Source organism: Macaca mulatta, chromosome 15, assembly GCF_049350105.2.
Source record: "Macaca mulatta isolate MMU2019108-1 chromosome 15, T2T-MMU8v2.0, whole genome shotgun sequence".
Taxonomy (NCBI): Eukaryota; Metazoa; Chordata; class Mammalia; order Primates; family Cercopithecidae; genus Macaca; species Macaca mulatta.
Genome location: NC_133420.1, coordinates 5025169 through 5041579, shown reverse-complemented (window position 1 = coordinate 5041579; position 16411 = coordinate 5025169). Strand labels below are relative to the sequence as shown.

Here is a 16411-nt window from a genome sequence, read left to right as displayed (position 1 = left end):
GCCTCCTCCAACACTCGCCTGGCCCTGCACGTGCTCCAAAGCTCCCAAGGGACTTTTAAAAGGGGTGGGGGGAGGCGGGCGAGGTGGCTCATGCTTGTAATCCCAGCACTTTGGGAGGCTGAGGCGAGCGGATCACGAGGTCAGGAGATTGAGACCATCCTGGATAACATGGAGAAACCCCGTCTCTACTAAAAATACAAAAAAAATTTGCCAGGAGTGTTGGCGAGTGCCTGTGGTCCCAGCTACTGGGGAGGCTGAAGCAGGAGAATGGTGTGAATCCGGGAGGCAGAGCTTGCAGTGAGCGGAGATCGCACCACTGCACTCCAGGCTGGGCGACAGAGCAAGACTCCGTCTCAAAAAAAAAAAAAAAAAAGGGCTTTGGGGGAAGACAGCAGCCCCTGCTGCCCTCACACCTCCCCCCAGCTGCTCAGCAAGGCCTTCCAGGGACATCCAGCACAGCTGAACTGGCCCCTCAGACCAATGGTAACCCCAAATCTGAGACTGGGGGCCTTTTATCTGCAGTTCCTTGAGTGGCTTATGAGTTCCCAGGTCCTCTTTAAAAAGGCAGAGCCTCCAGCCAGTTGGAATGGACAGGCCCACCGTGTACGGGGAAGCCAGGCCAGCAGGAACAGGCACAGCACCCCGCGTGGCTTGTCTCTCACCATCAGGCTGGGTCAGCCCCTCTCCACAGGAGTCTGCAGGCTGTTGTTGTCCCTGAGCTCAGGATGAACCTGTACAAGGCCCCGATGGCACTCCCTTTGCTGATCAGCCCGGGAAGGGGGCAGCTGGCCCTGTCCCTTCTGTGGGAGGGCAGCTGCTATAATTTAAAGTCTGTCCCTCTGAAACACGCTGGACTCCATCACCATGCTACCGCATTTCCAGGTGGGGCCTTGGGACGTGCCTGGGGGGTGAGGATCCTGCCCGTGGATTCCTGGGTTATCACGGGACTGGAACTGGTGGCTCTATAAGAAGAGGAAGAGAGGCCTGAGGCCTGAGCCCGCATGCCGAGCCCTCACCATGGCTGCCCCGAGCTGCCTCAGGACCTTTTGGAGTCCCACCAGCATGAATATCTCCTCATTCAGAGTCCCGCCAGCATGAACGCCTCCTCGGATGCTCCCCTCGCCCTTAGACTTAGCCTCCAGAGCTGTAAGAAATAAATTCCTTTTCTTTATAAATTACCCAGTTTGGCCGGGCACTGTGGCTCATGCCTGTAATCCCAGCACTTTGGGAGGCCAAGATGGGCGGATCATGAGGTCAGGAGATCGAGACCATCCTGGCTAACACGGTGAAACTCTGTCTCTACTAAAAATACAAAAAATTAGCTGGGCGAGGTGGCGGGTGCCTGTAGTCCCAGCTACTCGGGAGGCTGAGGCAGGAGAATGGCGGGAACCCGGGAGGCACAGCTTGCAGTGAGCCGAGATCGAGCCTGGGCGACAGAGCAAGACTCCGTCTCAAAAAAAAAAAAAATACCCAGTTTTAGATATTCTGTTTTAAGTAACAGAAAACTGGCCCGGCGTGGTGGCTCACATCTCTGATCCCACCACTTTGGGAGGCCTTGGCAGGTGGATCGCTTGAGTCCAGCCTGGGCAACATAGTGAGACCCTGTTTCTACGAAAGAAATAGGTATGTATCCAGGCATGGTGGTGTGCGGTGTGTAGGGAGGGCGGGTAGGGAGGGCGCAGGGCTTGTAGGAAGGGCGTGTGATGGGTAGGGAGAGAGCTGTGTCTACAAAACCCTGGACCTAAAAATGACCAAGTGGAGATACAGGCTGATGTGACTGAGAACGGAAGCAGCTGGCAAGGATTCAGTTCACATTCCCCCACCGCACACTTTCTGTAACTGGTCTCGTTTTAGGGTGAAAACGCCTGTCTGGATCCCTCAGCATCTTTCTCGGAACACGGTGCCGGGTCCCAAGCCCACGCCAGGACAAACGGGGCTCCCCGGGTCCCTGATGGGGCAATGCCACTCACCAGTTTTGCAGCTTCCACTTAAAATTAACAACTGATGGCCTGGCACAGTGGATCACGCCTATAATCCCAGCACTTTGGGAGGCCAAGGTAAGCGGATCACAAGGACAGGAGTTCGAGACCAGCCTTGCCAACATGGTGAAATCCCGTCTCTACTAAAAATACAAAAAATTAGCCGGGCGTGGTAGCCAGCGCCTGTAATCCCAGCTCCTCGGGAGGTTAAGGCAGAATGGCGTGAACGCCGGGCGGCGGAGGTTGCAGTGAGCTGAGACCACGACTCTTATCCTAGCACTGTGGGAGCCTGAGGCGGGCAGATCATTTGAGGCCAGGAGTTTGAAACCAGCCTGGCCAACATAGTGAAACTCCGTCTCTACTAAAAATACAAAAATTAGCCAAGCATGGTGGTGGGTGCCTGTAATCCCAGCTACTTGGCAGGGTAAGGCAAGAGAATCACTTGAACCTGCGAGGCGGAGGTTGCAGTGAGCTGAGATTGCACCATTGCATTCCAGCCTGGGCGACAAAGTGAAACTCTGTCTCCAAAAAAAAAAAAAAAAAAAAATTAACAACCAACTCTCTTAAGTGTCTTCATTTCTTCTGAAAGGTGCTAACTCAAGCCAAATTGTTGCCATGAGTCCTGTGACCACAGAACGCTGGGCTCCGAGAACCCCAGAGGCTCTTGTTCCCCGGCCCCACGACCCACACCCAGGGAGGCGGTGCAGCTGGGCCCCCACCCACACGGGGCAGAACTGCACAAGGGAGACCCCCCTGGGGGCGGCCTGGCATGGAGGAGGTGACCCACGGGGGACATGCCTGACTCACTGTGGAGGCGACGCTGCTGAGGGCGGGGGCAGGGCGAGGGCTGTGTCCTTTCCCACAGAGCCTGGCAGACCCCCAGGGCTTGAGTGGGGTACAGGAGTCTGCAGATGACTGTGCCCGGAGCCCCAGCCCCCAGCCTCGGTGCAGGTTCGGTCATTGGCTGTGGCTGCCCTGTGCGTTGAGCAGGTGGCCAGTGGGCATAGGCTGGCACCTCCAGGGCCCCTGGACCACCACAGAACCTGTAGCAGATTCCAGCTGAAGCCCTGAGGCCGGCCCCTCGGGTGGGGAATCCCAAGCCCTGGCCTGACACATGGCCCCCGGGGGAGTCTCAGGCCTCGCTGTGAGACGGAGTAGATGATGCAGGCGTGGGAGTGGCACGCACACTCAGGAAGGCTTGTATTCACCCCAAACCCAGCTGAGCCCAGGACGCCCCCTTCCCAGAGAAGGAAACCAGCTAAGGCACAGCTGCCCCTGAGCCCTGGGCACGGGGCTTGCTCTGGAGATGGGCTCTGAGGCGGGGTGGGTGGCAGCCCCACTCCTCGGTTTCCTGGGAGGCCCGGCCTGGATGCCGCGGCCTCCCAGGGAGCCTCTGCAGGAAGGTGGGACCAGCGGGACCAACAGGACGTGCAGGGGCCCCTCCCTTGAAGCTTTGCCCTCAAGTAGGAGCCAAAGCTCCCTCAAATGACCCCCGAACAGACAGACCTCGAAGGACCCCACAAGAAGCCAGGTTACTGGCGGAGGGTGAGAAGTGGCCATGGTGGGCCGATGGCAGCCGTCAGTCTCTCCGTCGGTACCACAGCGCCACCCACCCCAGGACCTGGAAAAGGAGCGGCAGGCGGGGGCGGGGGGGGGAGTGGGGGGGAGGCGGGGGGGGGAGTGGGGGGGAGGCGGGGGGGGGGAGTGGGGGGGAGGCGGGGGGGGGAGTGGGGGGGAGGCGGAGGGGGGAGTGGGGGGGGAGGCGGAGGGCTTCCTGTGGCCCAGGCGCACAATGGTGTTTTCTGCACGCCGCAGTGAGTCACCCAAGACGGACTGGAAGCCGGGCCACCCTGCATTCTTGTCCGGGCGCCAGGTCACGCTTCCTCTGCGGTTTTTCTGTGGTGTTCCCCTGAGGACCGGCGGGCCCTCCAGGTGGGCCTCGTGCCGCCAGCGGGCGTGGCCAGGAGGGTGGGAGGCGGACAGAGAGTGGGCTGTGTGCCCCCAGGTCTCCCTGGCAACCCGACGGGGGGCTCCCAGGCTCCCCCACCCCCACAGAGCCGGCCTTACTGCCCCCTTCTGAGAGCGCTGACCACCCTCACCCGTCCTTGAAGGGCAGCTGCCGCCCTGAGGATGCGGCAAGGACAGGGGGCGGGAGGCCGGCCTGAGACCCGGAGCGAGTGGGCGGGCAACACCAGCTTCAGAGCCCCCAGAAGCTGTCATCCCCCAAGGGAGGCCTTCGAGGCCTGTCCCCTCCCCACCTCATATTGTCTGACACGGCAGCCACAGCTGAAAGTGCAAAACACGTGATTAAAGACAGTGTCAATATGTCTGTGACAGCTTTTTATATCGACTGCATGTGGAAATGGCAATATTTTGGGTATACTGGAGTTAAATAAAATATATTATAAAAATAAATTCACTTGTTTCTCTTTTTTTTTTTTGAGACGGAGTCTGGCTCTGTTGCCCAGGCTGGAGTGCAGTGGCCGGATCCCAGCTCACTGCAAGCTCCGCCTCCTGGGTTTACGCCATTCTCCTGCCTCAGCCTCCTGAGTAACTGGGACTACAGGCGCCCGCCACCTCGCCCGGCTAGTTTTTTGTATTTTTTAGTAGAGATGGGGTTTCACCGGGTTAGCCAGGATGGTCTCGATCTCCTGACCTCGTGATCCGCCCGTCTCGGCCTCCCAAAGTGCTGGGATTACAGGCTTGAGCCACCACGCCCGGCCTGTTTCTCATTTTTTAAACGTGCTTGCAATAAAACGTAAAAGCCTCCTCGTCATAAAGCTCCAGGTGCCCACTGGGGCCCTTCTAGGAGAAGCAAACAGGCCTGTGGCCACCGCTCCCCAATGGCAGGGGAAACCAGAAAACCTTCCACATGGGACAGGGTGGATACCCCGGAGCCCCCCGGGAGCAGCCCCCAGAAGCACGAGGGCACAGCAGGATGAGCTGACGCTGGCAAGATGACGATGCACAGCCGGGGCCCCTCGGGAGGGAGGCTCAGGCCTCCTCAGTGAACAGCAGCCTTGACTCACACACTGTGTCCACCAGCTTCAAAGGGAATTCCATGTGTTTACCATCTCAGTGACCATTTTTATTTAATTTTTTTGAGACAGGGTCTCACTGTTGCCCAGGCTGGAGTGCAGTGGAGCGATCACGGCTCATGGCAGCCTCAACCTCCCAGGCTCAAACGATCCTCCCACCTCAGCCTTCTGAGTAGCTGGGACCACCGCAGTACACACTGCACCCGGATAATTTTGGGGGGTTATTTTTTGTAGAGATGGGGTCTCACTATGTTGCCCAGACTAGTCTCAAACTCCTGAGCTTGGTGATCCTCCTGCCTCGACCTCCCTAAGTGCTGGGATTACAGGTGTGAGCCACTACACCCAGCCTCAGTGACTGTTTGACAACTTTGAGATATAATTCATACACCATAAAATTTACCCTAAAGCTACAACTCAGTGTTTTTAACATATTCACAGACATGAGTCACCATCACTACTATCCAACTCCAGATTTTTTTTTTTTTTTGAGACAGAGTCTCGCTCTGTCACCCAGGCTGGAGTGCAGTGGCACAATCTCGGCTCACTACAAGCTCCGTCTCCTGGGTTCCCGTCATTCTCCTGTCTCAGCCTCCCAAGTAGCTGGGACTACAGGCACCTGCCACCGTGTCCGGCTAATTTTTTGTATTTTTAGTAGAGACGGGGTTTCACTGTGTTAGCCAGGATGATCTCGATCTCCTGACCTCGCGATCCACCTGCCTCGGCCTCCCAAAGTGCTGGGATTACAGACGTGAGCCACCGAGCCCGGCTTAGTTTTTTTTTTTTTTGAGACAGGGTCTTGCTCTGTCACCTGCAGGGGAGTGCAGTGGTGCAATCCCAGCTCACCGTAACCTCCACCTCCTGGCTCAAGTGATTCTTGTGCCTAAGTCTCCTGAGTAGTTGGGACTACAGGCGCCCGCTACCACCCCCGGCTAAGTTTAGTATTTCTGGTTGAGACAGGGTCTTGCTACGTTTGGCCAGGCTGGTCTGGAACTCCTGACCTCAAGCAATCCACGTGTCTCAGCCCAGAACATTTTCACTGCCCCAAAGACAATGAACCACGTGCCCATCAACAGTTACTCCCTCCGCCCCTCCTCAGGCCCTGGCCATTTTCTGTCTCTGTGAATTTTTCTATTTTGGGCAGTTCCTATAAAGGAGACCATACAGGTTCTGTTCTCTGGCTGATTTCACTCGGCACGGTGTCTTCAAAGCTCATCCCTGCAGCAGCGTGTGCTGGAACTGCCTCTCCGTGGCTGAGTCCTGCCCCACCGTGTGCAGGGATCACGGGCTGTTTGTCCAGCAGACATTCGGGCTGCACCCCCTTGTCTGGCTGTTATAAACAGTGCTGCTGTGAACAGCTGTGTATGTGTTTCTGTGTGGAGTGTTCTCACTGATCTGGGGACACACATTCCTAGGACTGGAACTGCTGAGTCTCCTGGTGTTTCTATGTTTAGCTTTTTGAGGAACTACCAGACTGTTTCCACAGTGGACGTACCATTTTATGCTTGCATCTATAATGCACGAGGATTCTAATTTCTCCACAGCCTCACCAACGCCTGTTGCTGTCTTTCATTTTTTTAAACTTACCAATTTAACTTAAGGATTGTTCCTTTCTTTAACAATTAAGATGACCAATTTTAAACACAAAAAGGAACTTCCTGGCCACGCACGGTGGCTCACGCCTGTAATCCCAGCACTTTGGGAGGCCGAGGGGGCAGATCACGAGGTCAGGAGATCAAGACCATCCTGGCTAACACGGTGAAACCCTGTTTCTACTATAAATACAAAAAAAAAATTAGCCAGGCACGGTGGCGGGCGCCTGTAGTCCCAGCTACTCGGGAGGCTGAGGCAGGAGAATGGCCTGAACCCGGGAGGCAGAGCTTGCAGTGAGCCGAGATCACGCCACTGCACTCCAGCCTGGGCGACAGAGTGAGACTCCGTCTCAAAAAAAAAAAAAAGTAACTTTCCAGGGATATTGTACAGGAGATGGAGAAGGAGGCCAGCAGGTGTGACAGGTGTGGGGCCCCACATCACCCCTCCCGGGGGGTGCCGGCATGTTTGTCCCCCGGGGGGTCCATGTAGGTAGCAGGGGTTGTTTGTATGTTTCTTTTTATGTTTTGTTTTTTTTTTGAGATGGAGTCTCGCTCTGTTACCCAGGCTGAGATGGAGTCTCACTTTGTCACCCAAGCTGGAGTGCAGGGGGGTGATCTCGGCTCACTGCAAGCTTCGCCTCCAGGGTTCAACCGATTGTCCGTCCTGCCTCAGCCTCTCAAGTAGCTGAGATTACAGGCCCGTGCCACCACGCCCAGCTAATTTTTGTATTTTTAGTAGAAATGGGGTTTCATCATGTTGGCCAGGATGGTCTTGAACTCCTGACCTCAAGCAATCCGCCCACCTCGGCCTCCCAAAGTGCTGGGATTACAGGCGTGAGCCATTGCGCCTGGACGGTCGCAAGTTTTTTTGTTTTTGTTTTTGTTTTTGAGATGGAGTTTCGCTCTGTCGCCCAAGTTGGAGTACAGTGGTGCGATCTCAGCTCACTGAAACCTCCGCCTCCTGGGTTCAAACGATTCTCCTGCCTCAGCCTCCTGAGTGTCTGGGATTACAGGCATGCACCACCACACCTGGCTAAATTTTTGTAATTTCAGTAGAGACAGGGTTTCTCCATGTTCGCCAGGCTGGTCTCAAACTCCTGACCTCAGGTGATCCGCCCGCCTTGGCTTCCCAAAGTGCTGGGATTACAGGCAGGAGCCAGTGCTCCTGCCCAGGCTGCGGTTTTGAAGGACACCTTTCCTGTTCACCGTGTTGGTTTTAGCCCTGAGTCAAGCTTCTCTCTGCCCCCCACCTCCCTCGCAGCTCACTGCCCACAACACACAGGTGTACCATGGGACAGCTGTGAGGACGGGCCAGGTGGCCCTGTGGGCTCTGGGGAATCCTTTCTGGGAGGTGCCAGCAGCACACGTTGGGGTCACCCTTGCAGACGGGGTGGGGCCAACAGGCCCCCATCAAGGATGGGCTTTCCCAAGGACCCCAGTTCTGATCACACAGGTAGAATCTGATGAATGATAAACAGCATTTTAAAACCATGTTTTATAAAAATACTTAATGCCATGGGAAAGGCTTCACAGAGCAGTATAAAGTTGCGTTACCCTAAGGCAACCACGTTGCACACTGCAAGGCTCCTTCCCAGAACCCGGGAGACGCACCTGTGAGGGTCTGGCTACTCTGCCGATGGCGCCTCCGTGCTTTGCTCTGTTTTGTATTGTCTGAATACTACACAATGTACACACCCTGGTTTGTATTCATGAAAGAAGAAAAAACCATTAATGATATTTTTGAAGGTTAAAACCAGGATGGGATCTTAGCTTTAGCACCTCCAGGCCTCACCCACGGTGACACGGCCTCTGCCTGCCGCCGGCCACTGCCAGCCACACGTCGGCCCCACAGCCAGGGCTTTCGCTCTCTTCGGCAGTGCCTGAGGGCCAAGAATTCTGCGGTGGCCGGCTGGGTGGACCCTCTACCAGGGCAAGGGCACTGAATTCTGTGGCTGGCTGGGTGGACCCTCCACCAGGGCCAGGGCACTGAATTCTGTGGCTGGCTGGGTGGACCCTCCACCAGGGCGAGGGCACTGAATTCTGTGGCTGGCTGGGTGGACCCTCCACCAGGGCCAGGGCACTGAATTCTGTGGCTGGCTGGGTGGACCCTCCACCAGGGCGAGGGCACTGAATTCTGTGGCTGGCTGGGTGGACCCTCCACCAGGGCCAGGGCACTGAATTCTGTGGCTGGGTAGGTGGCTGCTCCACCAGGGCCAGGGCACTGAATTCTGTGGCTGGGTAGGTGGCTGCTCCACCAGGGCCAGGGCACTGAATTCTGTGGCTGGCTGGGTGGCCACTCCACCAGGGCCAGGGCACTGAATTCTGTGGCTGGCTGGGTGGCCACTCCACCAGGGCCAGGGCACTGAATTCTGTGGCTGGCTGGGTGGCCACTCCACCAGGGCCAGGGCACTGAATTCTGTGGCTGGTTGGGTGGCCACTCCACCAGGGCCAGGGCACTGAATTCTGTGGCTGGGTAGGTGGCTGCTCCACCAGGACTGCACTGCACTCAGTCCTCGGCAGCCCAAGGTCCCCAGAGCGAGGGACCCACAGAGACAATGGGGCAGCCTCAGGGCCTTCATGACCTATCTCCAAGTCACACAGCCTCTGCCACCTTCCCATCAGGCCGGCACCCCAGGTCGGGCTCACATTCCACCACAGCTTCTGCACAGTCCAGGAGGGACCGCCAGCAGTCCATGGGCTCACGTCCCAGGTCTCCACCAGAAACATCCGGCCAGCCCAGCTGATCCCCGGGCAGGCGTCCGTACCCTCAGAGGCCCAGCTGCTGCTTCCCCAAAGTCCTTTCCACCCAGGACCCTAACACGTGCTGGGAAACGCCACACGGCTCAGAGCACCATCCTGCACCACACCAGGCAGCCACCCTCTATGGAGGATGGGGACGCGACACAGCCAGGTCACACCGAGGCGGCACCAGGTTCCAGGACCTCGTTCTACACCGCCCGTGACACAAGGACCAACACCCAGGGTCGGTCCCGCAGCCCAGCCTGGGGCTGTCGCGAGCTCGCGAGGGTGCTCACGGAGGCGCCCCGGGCAGGAGCCGCTCCCACCTGGAGCAGAAGGGAGCAGGCCCTCCCCGGGCTGGGCTCGGGGCTGATGACGGTGCCGCCGTCCACAAGTCAGGAGGCCAGGAAGCCCCGACACCTCCCGGTTTCCCGACAGCCGCGGCCAGAACACGCCCAACTCCACAGGAGGGTCTGACCAAGGGGACCCCACCTTAGGCTCTCCTAGGCGGAGGCGGCGAGGGCAGGGGAGGGCGACCCTTGTGAGGCCCGAGCTCCCGGGCGAAGCCGGGCCCGCGGTGAGGGCTTTCGTCCCCGGGGAGGCGCGCCCACCTGACGCCGGGGAAGAAGTCAGCAGGGCGGTGGGAGACACACGGGTCTGACTCGGACAGAGGATACGGCCGGGGACTCAGGCGGGCGCAGGCACGGGGGTGGCCAGTTCCCACGGTTTGCCGTGAACATGGTAACCTGGGGGCGGTGAGCACAGCACACCCCGGCGGCGCCCAGGCTGCCAGGAAGCGAGCGCGCCCGCAGAGGGGCCGGACGGGTCCCCGGGTGAGGCCGAACCCGACCGCCGGTTCCGCGGCATGGAGGCCCCTGCGGACCGCATCTGCGTGGAGCGAACGGCGCGAGGGGCCGGAGGCGGCGCGGCCACACCCCACAGCCCACCCGTTCCCCGGAAAGTCGAACACAGTGACCACGGGCCCTGGCAGTTCCCCTCCCGGGCAGAGACCACGGGGACCAGCAACGCGCGTCCGCACGAACGCTCGCGCACAAACGACTCCAGCTGCGCCGCGCGTGGCGGTCACGGAGAAAGAACCGCCGAGCGGAGGAGGAGGCGCGCGGCCACCACGCGGCGGAGCAGCTTCCGCCATGAAACGAACAGGAGGTCGGCGCAGGCGACATCAGCGACACCACGTGTGCGCCCCGGGCACACTGGCCACCACCGCGGCTGGGCCCTTCCCGCCTCCTTCAAGCGCAGGCCGTGCCGCGGGCGTCTCCTGCCCAGGGCGCCTGCAGCGGAGGCCGGGCAGTCAGGCGGGGAGGAAAGGACAGAGCCGGGAGATCTGAGGAGCCCGTGGGTGAGGGGCTGGCGGGGCAGGAGGGCGTGAGATGCAAGGACTGGGGTGGGACCACGGAGGGGATGGCTGAACCTCGGGGACACAGGGTCACTGGGAGGCCGAGGACCCCCGGGGCTGGCAGGATGTCTGTGCCCTGGGTGATGCCACTTCTCCTGTTAATCTCCTTTTGTTGCCGGGCGCAGTGGCTCACACCTGTAATCCCACTATTCTGGGAGGCCGTGGCGGGTGGATCACCTGAGGTCAGGAGTTCGAGATCAGCCTGGCCAACATGGTGAAACCCCATCTCTACTAAAAATACAAAAATTAGCCAGGCATGGTGGCATCCACCTGTAATCTCAGCTAACTTGGGAGGCTGAGGCAGGAGAATCGCTTGAACCCGGGAAGCAAAGGTTGCAGTGAGCCGAGACTGTGCCACTGCACTCCAGCCTGGGCGACAAGAGTGAGACTCCATCTCAAAAAACAAACAAACAAACAAACAAACAAACGTCTGAGTCATTTCTAAGTACAACATTGAAACATTAATTACTAAGCATAAGTTTAAGCTTATATACTTTAGTATCTTATTTTTATATGGTATAGGAAAGCTAAATATAGTTAGATCTGTTAATAAAAAAATTTAGGAAATGTACCTCTGTAAAACATTATGAAATGGTTTTCATCTACAAATACAGTTCAAAATTACTCCCTAAGGCCGGGCGCGGTGGCTCAAGCCTGTAATCCCAGCACTTTGGGAGGCCGAGACGGGCGGATCACGAGGTCAGGAGATCGAGACCATCCTGGCTAACACAGTGAAACCCCGTCTCTACTAAAAAATACAAAAAATTAGCCGGGCGAGGTGGCGGGCGCCTGTAGTCCCAGCTACTCAGGAGGCTGAGGCAGGAGAATGGCGTAAACCCGGGAGGCGGAGCTTGCAGTGAGCTGAGATCCGGCCACTGCACTCCAGCCTGGGCGACAGAGCGAGACTCCGTCTCAAAAAAAAAAAAAAAAAAAAAATTACTCCCTAAGTTTCTGACTGAAAATTAGGGTCACTAAGTTAACACCGTAATTAATATATGTAACTGAAACTACTAAATATAAGAGAATCAATTCTGTATGTGAGATGGATGGATAAGAAAAGTAGAGTTTGTTTTTCTTTTGAACAACATTTCATGTAGTATTAATAAGATTGTAAAATATTTTTATCTTTTGAGTAAACAGGAAAAAAAAAGAGGGGAAAGGGAGAGACATTGTGTTTGCTTCATGCTGTCTTTATTAGGTCTGTCGATTGCTTGGGAAACTAAGTCTCCTCTCTATCATAGTAAAGGTTTTTGCTTTGGGAAATCTCTGAATTACCAATTTGATTAAATGAATGGCTTAGTTTACAGTGACCTGTGATCCTATTTTGAAATTGTTTTAAGCCTTTGATATTTGACATACTTCCCAAAATCAAATTTCTTTTTTTTTTTTTTTTGAGACGGAGTCTCGCTCTGTCTCCCTGGCTGGAGTGCAGTGGCCGGATCTCAGTTCACTGCAAGCTCCGCCTCCCGGGTTCACGCCATTCTCCTGCCTCCTGAGTAGCTGGGACTACAGGCGCCCACCACCTCGCCCGGCTAATTTTTTGTATTTTTAGTAGAGAAGGGGTTTCACTGTGTTAGCCAGGATGGTCTCGATCTCCTGACCTCGTGATCCGCCCGTCTCGGCCTCCCAAAGTGCTGGGATTACAGGCTTGAGCCACCGCGCCCGGCCCAAAATCAAATTTCAAGTCCTAAAATTAAGGGTTTTTTGACCTGAACTAACTTGGACATAACAAACAGGAACCTCGAGAAGTCCAAGGGAGATGTATGTATGAGGCTTATCTGGTATGTTAAAATCATACAGGAAGCATCATCAAATGTGGAATGCTGTTTGAGTTATATTTGTATAAATGTATTATTAACATATGTTCCAAAATTGTATGAGATTCCTAAAAATTCTGACATGTCTTGGTATGTTATCAGTCGTGATTATATGTTCAATTGTTTTAACCACAGAAGGAACCAAATTCCCTCTCAATCGCATCTTCACCCATGGCTACTCTAAGTCTTTTGTTATCCACAGAAAATTACTGTTTTACTTTCTTCTCAAAATGCAGTTTAAGGCTGGGCATGGTGGCTCACGCCTGTAATCCCAACACTTAGGGAGGCTGAGGTGGGTGGATCACTTGAGGTCAGGAGTTCGAAACCAGCAAGGCCAGCGTGGTAAAACTCCCTCTCTATTAAAAATACAAAATTAGCTGGGTATGGTGGCACATGCCTGTAATTCCAGCTACTTGGGAGGCTGAGGCAGGAGAACTGCTCGAACCTGGGAGGCAGAGGTTGCAGTAACCCCGAGATTGTGCCACTGCACTCCAGCCTGGGCAACAGAGCAAGACTCCGTCTCAAAATAAATAAATAAATAAATAAAATAAGCTACAGTCTAAAATGTGCATTTTCTTCAAGGAACTTCATGGAAAGGACACTGACAAGTATACAGACTTCTGATAACTTGGGAGATCATACCAATGGACCACGTAAAAATGTCCAGGACTCTTATTAAAAAGCCGATGCTTTCATGAGGATTGCTAACCCAACATCATACAGAAGAAAGCCGCTGGGCGCGGTGGCTCACGCTTGTAATCCAAGCACTGTGGGAGGCCAAAGCAGGTGGATCATGAGGTCAGGAGATCGAGACCATCCTGGCCTGGCTAACACGGTGAAACCCCGTCTCTACTAAAAATACAAAAAATTAGTCTGGCGTGATGGCGGCGCCTGTAGTCCCAGCTACTTGGGAGGCAGAGACAGGAGGAGAATGGCGTGAACCCAGGAGGTGGCGCTTGCAGTGAGCTGAGGTCGCGCCGCTGCACTCCAGCCTGGGTGACAGAGCGAGACTCTGTCTCAAAAAAAAGCAAATTACATAGAACGGAACTGAGAGAGATCTGAAATGCTTTTTGTGACTTTTTGTTGTTGTTGAAACCTAGCTGACTCTTTTTATATTTTGTTTTCCAGAGTCAAAAATCCTTTTTCTGTTTGAGTGAGCTATTTATAGCTATAGCAATTGGGTGACATACACTTTTGTGAGCAAAACTGAAACATTTGTCTTTTTCTATGATTTCTCAAAAATCTGGAAGTGATTCATGAGTATTCTTATTTTATGGCAATGTAGTTATTTGCATGAGTTCAGTAAGAATCTGTTTTCCTTGTAACAGGACACAATTGGAGACCCTGGTTATTCTACCAAGGCTTGGACTGGGATGACGTATTTTCGGATATGACCAGACTGCTTTGAGGAATCGAGGTGCACTTTACAGAGCCAATAAAAAGCCCCTTGGGATGACTGGACTGGTGCCCTGTTTACATAGTTCCCTTACAAGGTTCTTGGCCTGGAGGTAAGTAAAGAATGCCACTTTCTGACAGATCCAGGAACTTCAAGATAGTTTGGGACCTGGAAGACATTCACCCCCTAATTCATACAGGTATTATTTATTTTTTTTGAGACGGAGTCTCGCTCTGTGGGCCAGGCTGGAGTGCAGTGGTGAGATCTTGGCTCACTGCAAGCTCCGCCTCCCGGGTTCGCCATTCTCCACCTCAGCCTCTGGAGTAGCTGGGACAGGCGCCCGCCACCACGCCTGGCTAATATTTTGTATTTTTTTTTAGTAGAGACGGGGTTTCACCGTGTTAGCCAGGATGCTCTCGATCTCCTGACCTCGTGATCTGCCCACCTCGGCCTCCCAAAGTGCTGGGATTACAGGCGTGAGCCACCGTGCCCACCCCTCAAGTGGCTTTTAAAGGTCTAATCTGACCCTTTTGTAGTTCATAAGCATGATGATTGCCTCATGTGTAGGGTATGTCTCCCTCAAACCCTGTTATGATGTCAGCACATTACCTGTCTGACATGGGGAAAAAAAGTCTAATCTGAAATTCCTTATGGCAAAGTTCCAGCCAATTTAAAAAGGAGCCTGTATGGCCAGTCACCACTGTTGTTGTACTTTAGGCAAATAATCAGGCCAAATATTTTACAAGTAAATTGTAAAATTTATTTTACAAGTAAATTGGTCTTACCAAGATTTATCTTTGGTAGAAATGGGGAAGTAGAGAAAAATTATGTTTCAGAGAAAAACTATAGCATACCTATTACTGGATTCTATCCCTGACCATTGTATTTTTTATTTTCCTATAATCTGGACTAAATCCTGAACAATCTTCTGGCTACAAGTCTCTAAAGAAGAACCTAGGCCGGGCGCGGTGGCTCACGCCTGTAATCCCAGCACTTTGGAAGGCCGAGGCGGGCGGATCACAAGGTCAGGAGATCGAGACCACAGTGAAACCCCGTCTCTACTAAAAATACAAAAAATTAGCCGGGCGAGGTGGCGGGCGCCTGTAGTCCCAGCTACTCGGGAGGCTGAGGCAGGAGAATGGCGTGGACCCGGGAGGCGGAGCTTGCAGTGAGCCGAGATCCCGCCACTGCACTCCAGCCTGGGCAACAGAGCGAGACTCCGTCTCAAAAAAAAAAAAAAAAAAAAGAACCTGGCTGGGTACAGTGTTCACACCTATAATCCCAGCACTTTGGGAGGCCCAGATGAGAGGATCGCTTGGGCTCAGGAGTTCGAGACTAGCCTGGGCAAGGTGGCAAGACCTAGTCTCCACCAAAAAAATTTAAAAATTAGCCGGTCCTGGTGGCAAACACCTGTATTCCCAGGTACTCGGGAGGCTGAGACAAGAGGACCCTTTAAGCCCAAGAGCTCAAGGCTGCTATGAGTGGGGATTGTGCCTCTGCACTCCAGCGTGGGCGACAAAGCAAGACCCCATCGCTAAATAATAAATAAAGAAGAACATGGATTTTACTTTCTTCATGTTTTTAGTTGTCTCCCTAATGGAATAGGTATGTTTCTTTCATCTAGCATATAAATTGGTTATAGTCCTATGTGTTACTTCTGAGAAAACTAAAATTAATGGTGTTTCTAAAAACTAGAGATGATTCAACAGGTGATAGCAGCTGTATAAGTTAATGACTTCACTGAGGCCTCATGTTTGCCACCCTGTGATGCCATTCCAATTCAGTTTGTGATGTTCTTAAAAAAAACAATCCTCCCTGAAATGTCTCCTCCTTCCCTGCTTGGAATGGGACAGGACTATGTGGGAATGAGCCTTCCCAGCAAGAGGGGACACTCTGACCCTCGGATTTTGATAATCAATGCTTTCAAGAAGAAATATTTTGATCAAAAGGGGGGCAAATGAGAAAGAAAAAAATCATTTATCTGAGGAATGCAAAGCCCTTTTAAACTTCTGGCCCGGAAAGCCTGATGTTAAGTACCAGAAAGCATTTCAAATGAAATCGCAGTCCCTCACTACCCCTTGAGCCAAGTAACTTCCCACTGGTAACACCCAGCCGTGGCCAATCGCGAACCAATGCCGTTTCTACAAGCCAGTGAGCTCCAAACCACCTGCTCTCCCACGGGCTCTCTTTTCTTTAAAAACCTGAGCCTCTGTCTTGTTCTCCGGTGCACCTGGTGACCCAGGCCGCCCTCGACCTCTGTGCCTGAATAAACCCACCGGGCACCACATTCTGACCCTTTTCATTAGTTTAGGTTCACAGCTAATACAGGACTCAGCGCCGGTGGGCAGGAAGCCAGGGCCCCTGCAGGGAGGCGCCCGTCCCTTCTCCCGGGGAGGGCAGGGCTGGGCGCGCGTCCCACCGGGAGCGCCGCCTCCT

General features: G+C 54.3%; 2 protein-coding genes and 1 pseudogene across 51 annotated transcripts in view; 2 read left to right on the top strand and 1 right to left on the bottom strand.

The window, feature by feature from the left end:
* The window catches only part of EXD3 (exonuclease 3'-5' domain containing 3), a 117782-nt gene that overhangs the window by 100970 nt on the left and 401 nt on the right, over nt 1–16411 (bottom strand). The gene's annotated exons all lie outside the window — the stretch shown is intronic.
* LOC144334886 (uncharacterized) lies at nt 9490–15532 on the top strand. Its single transcript, XM_077966731.1, has 4 exons — nt 9490–9739; nt 10131–10705; nt 13908–14087; nt 15398–15532. Exons 1-3 carry the CDS (start codon nt 9490–9492, stop codon nt 13971–13973), a joined length of 891 nt encoding a protein of 296 aa, XP_077822857.1. The 3' UTR covers nt 13974–14087; nt 15398–15532.
* On the top strand, nt 14500–14594 carry LOC114672935 (small nucleolar RNA U13; annotated as a pseudogene).

Coding starts and splice junctions, on each gene's coding strand:
- LOC144334886 (XM_077966731.1), top strand. CDS start 9,490: ATGGAGGATGGGGACGCGACACAGCCAGGTCACACCGAGGCGGCACCA. Junction 9,740..10,130: donor GACGGTGCCGCCGTCCACAA/GTCAGGAGGCCA, acceptor GGCGGCGCCCAG/GCTGCCAGGAAGCGAGCGCG. Junction 10,706..13,907: donor GAGATCTGAGGAGCCCGTGG/GTGAGGGGCTGG, acceptor TCCTTGTAACAG/GACACAATTGGAGACCCTGG.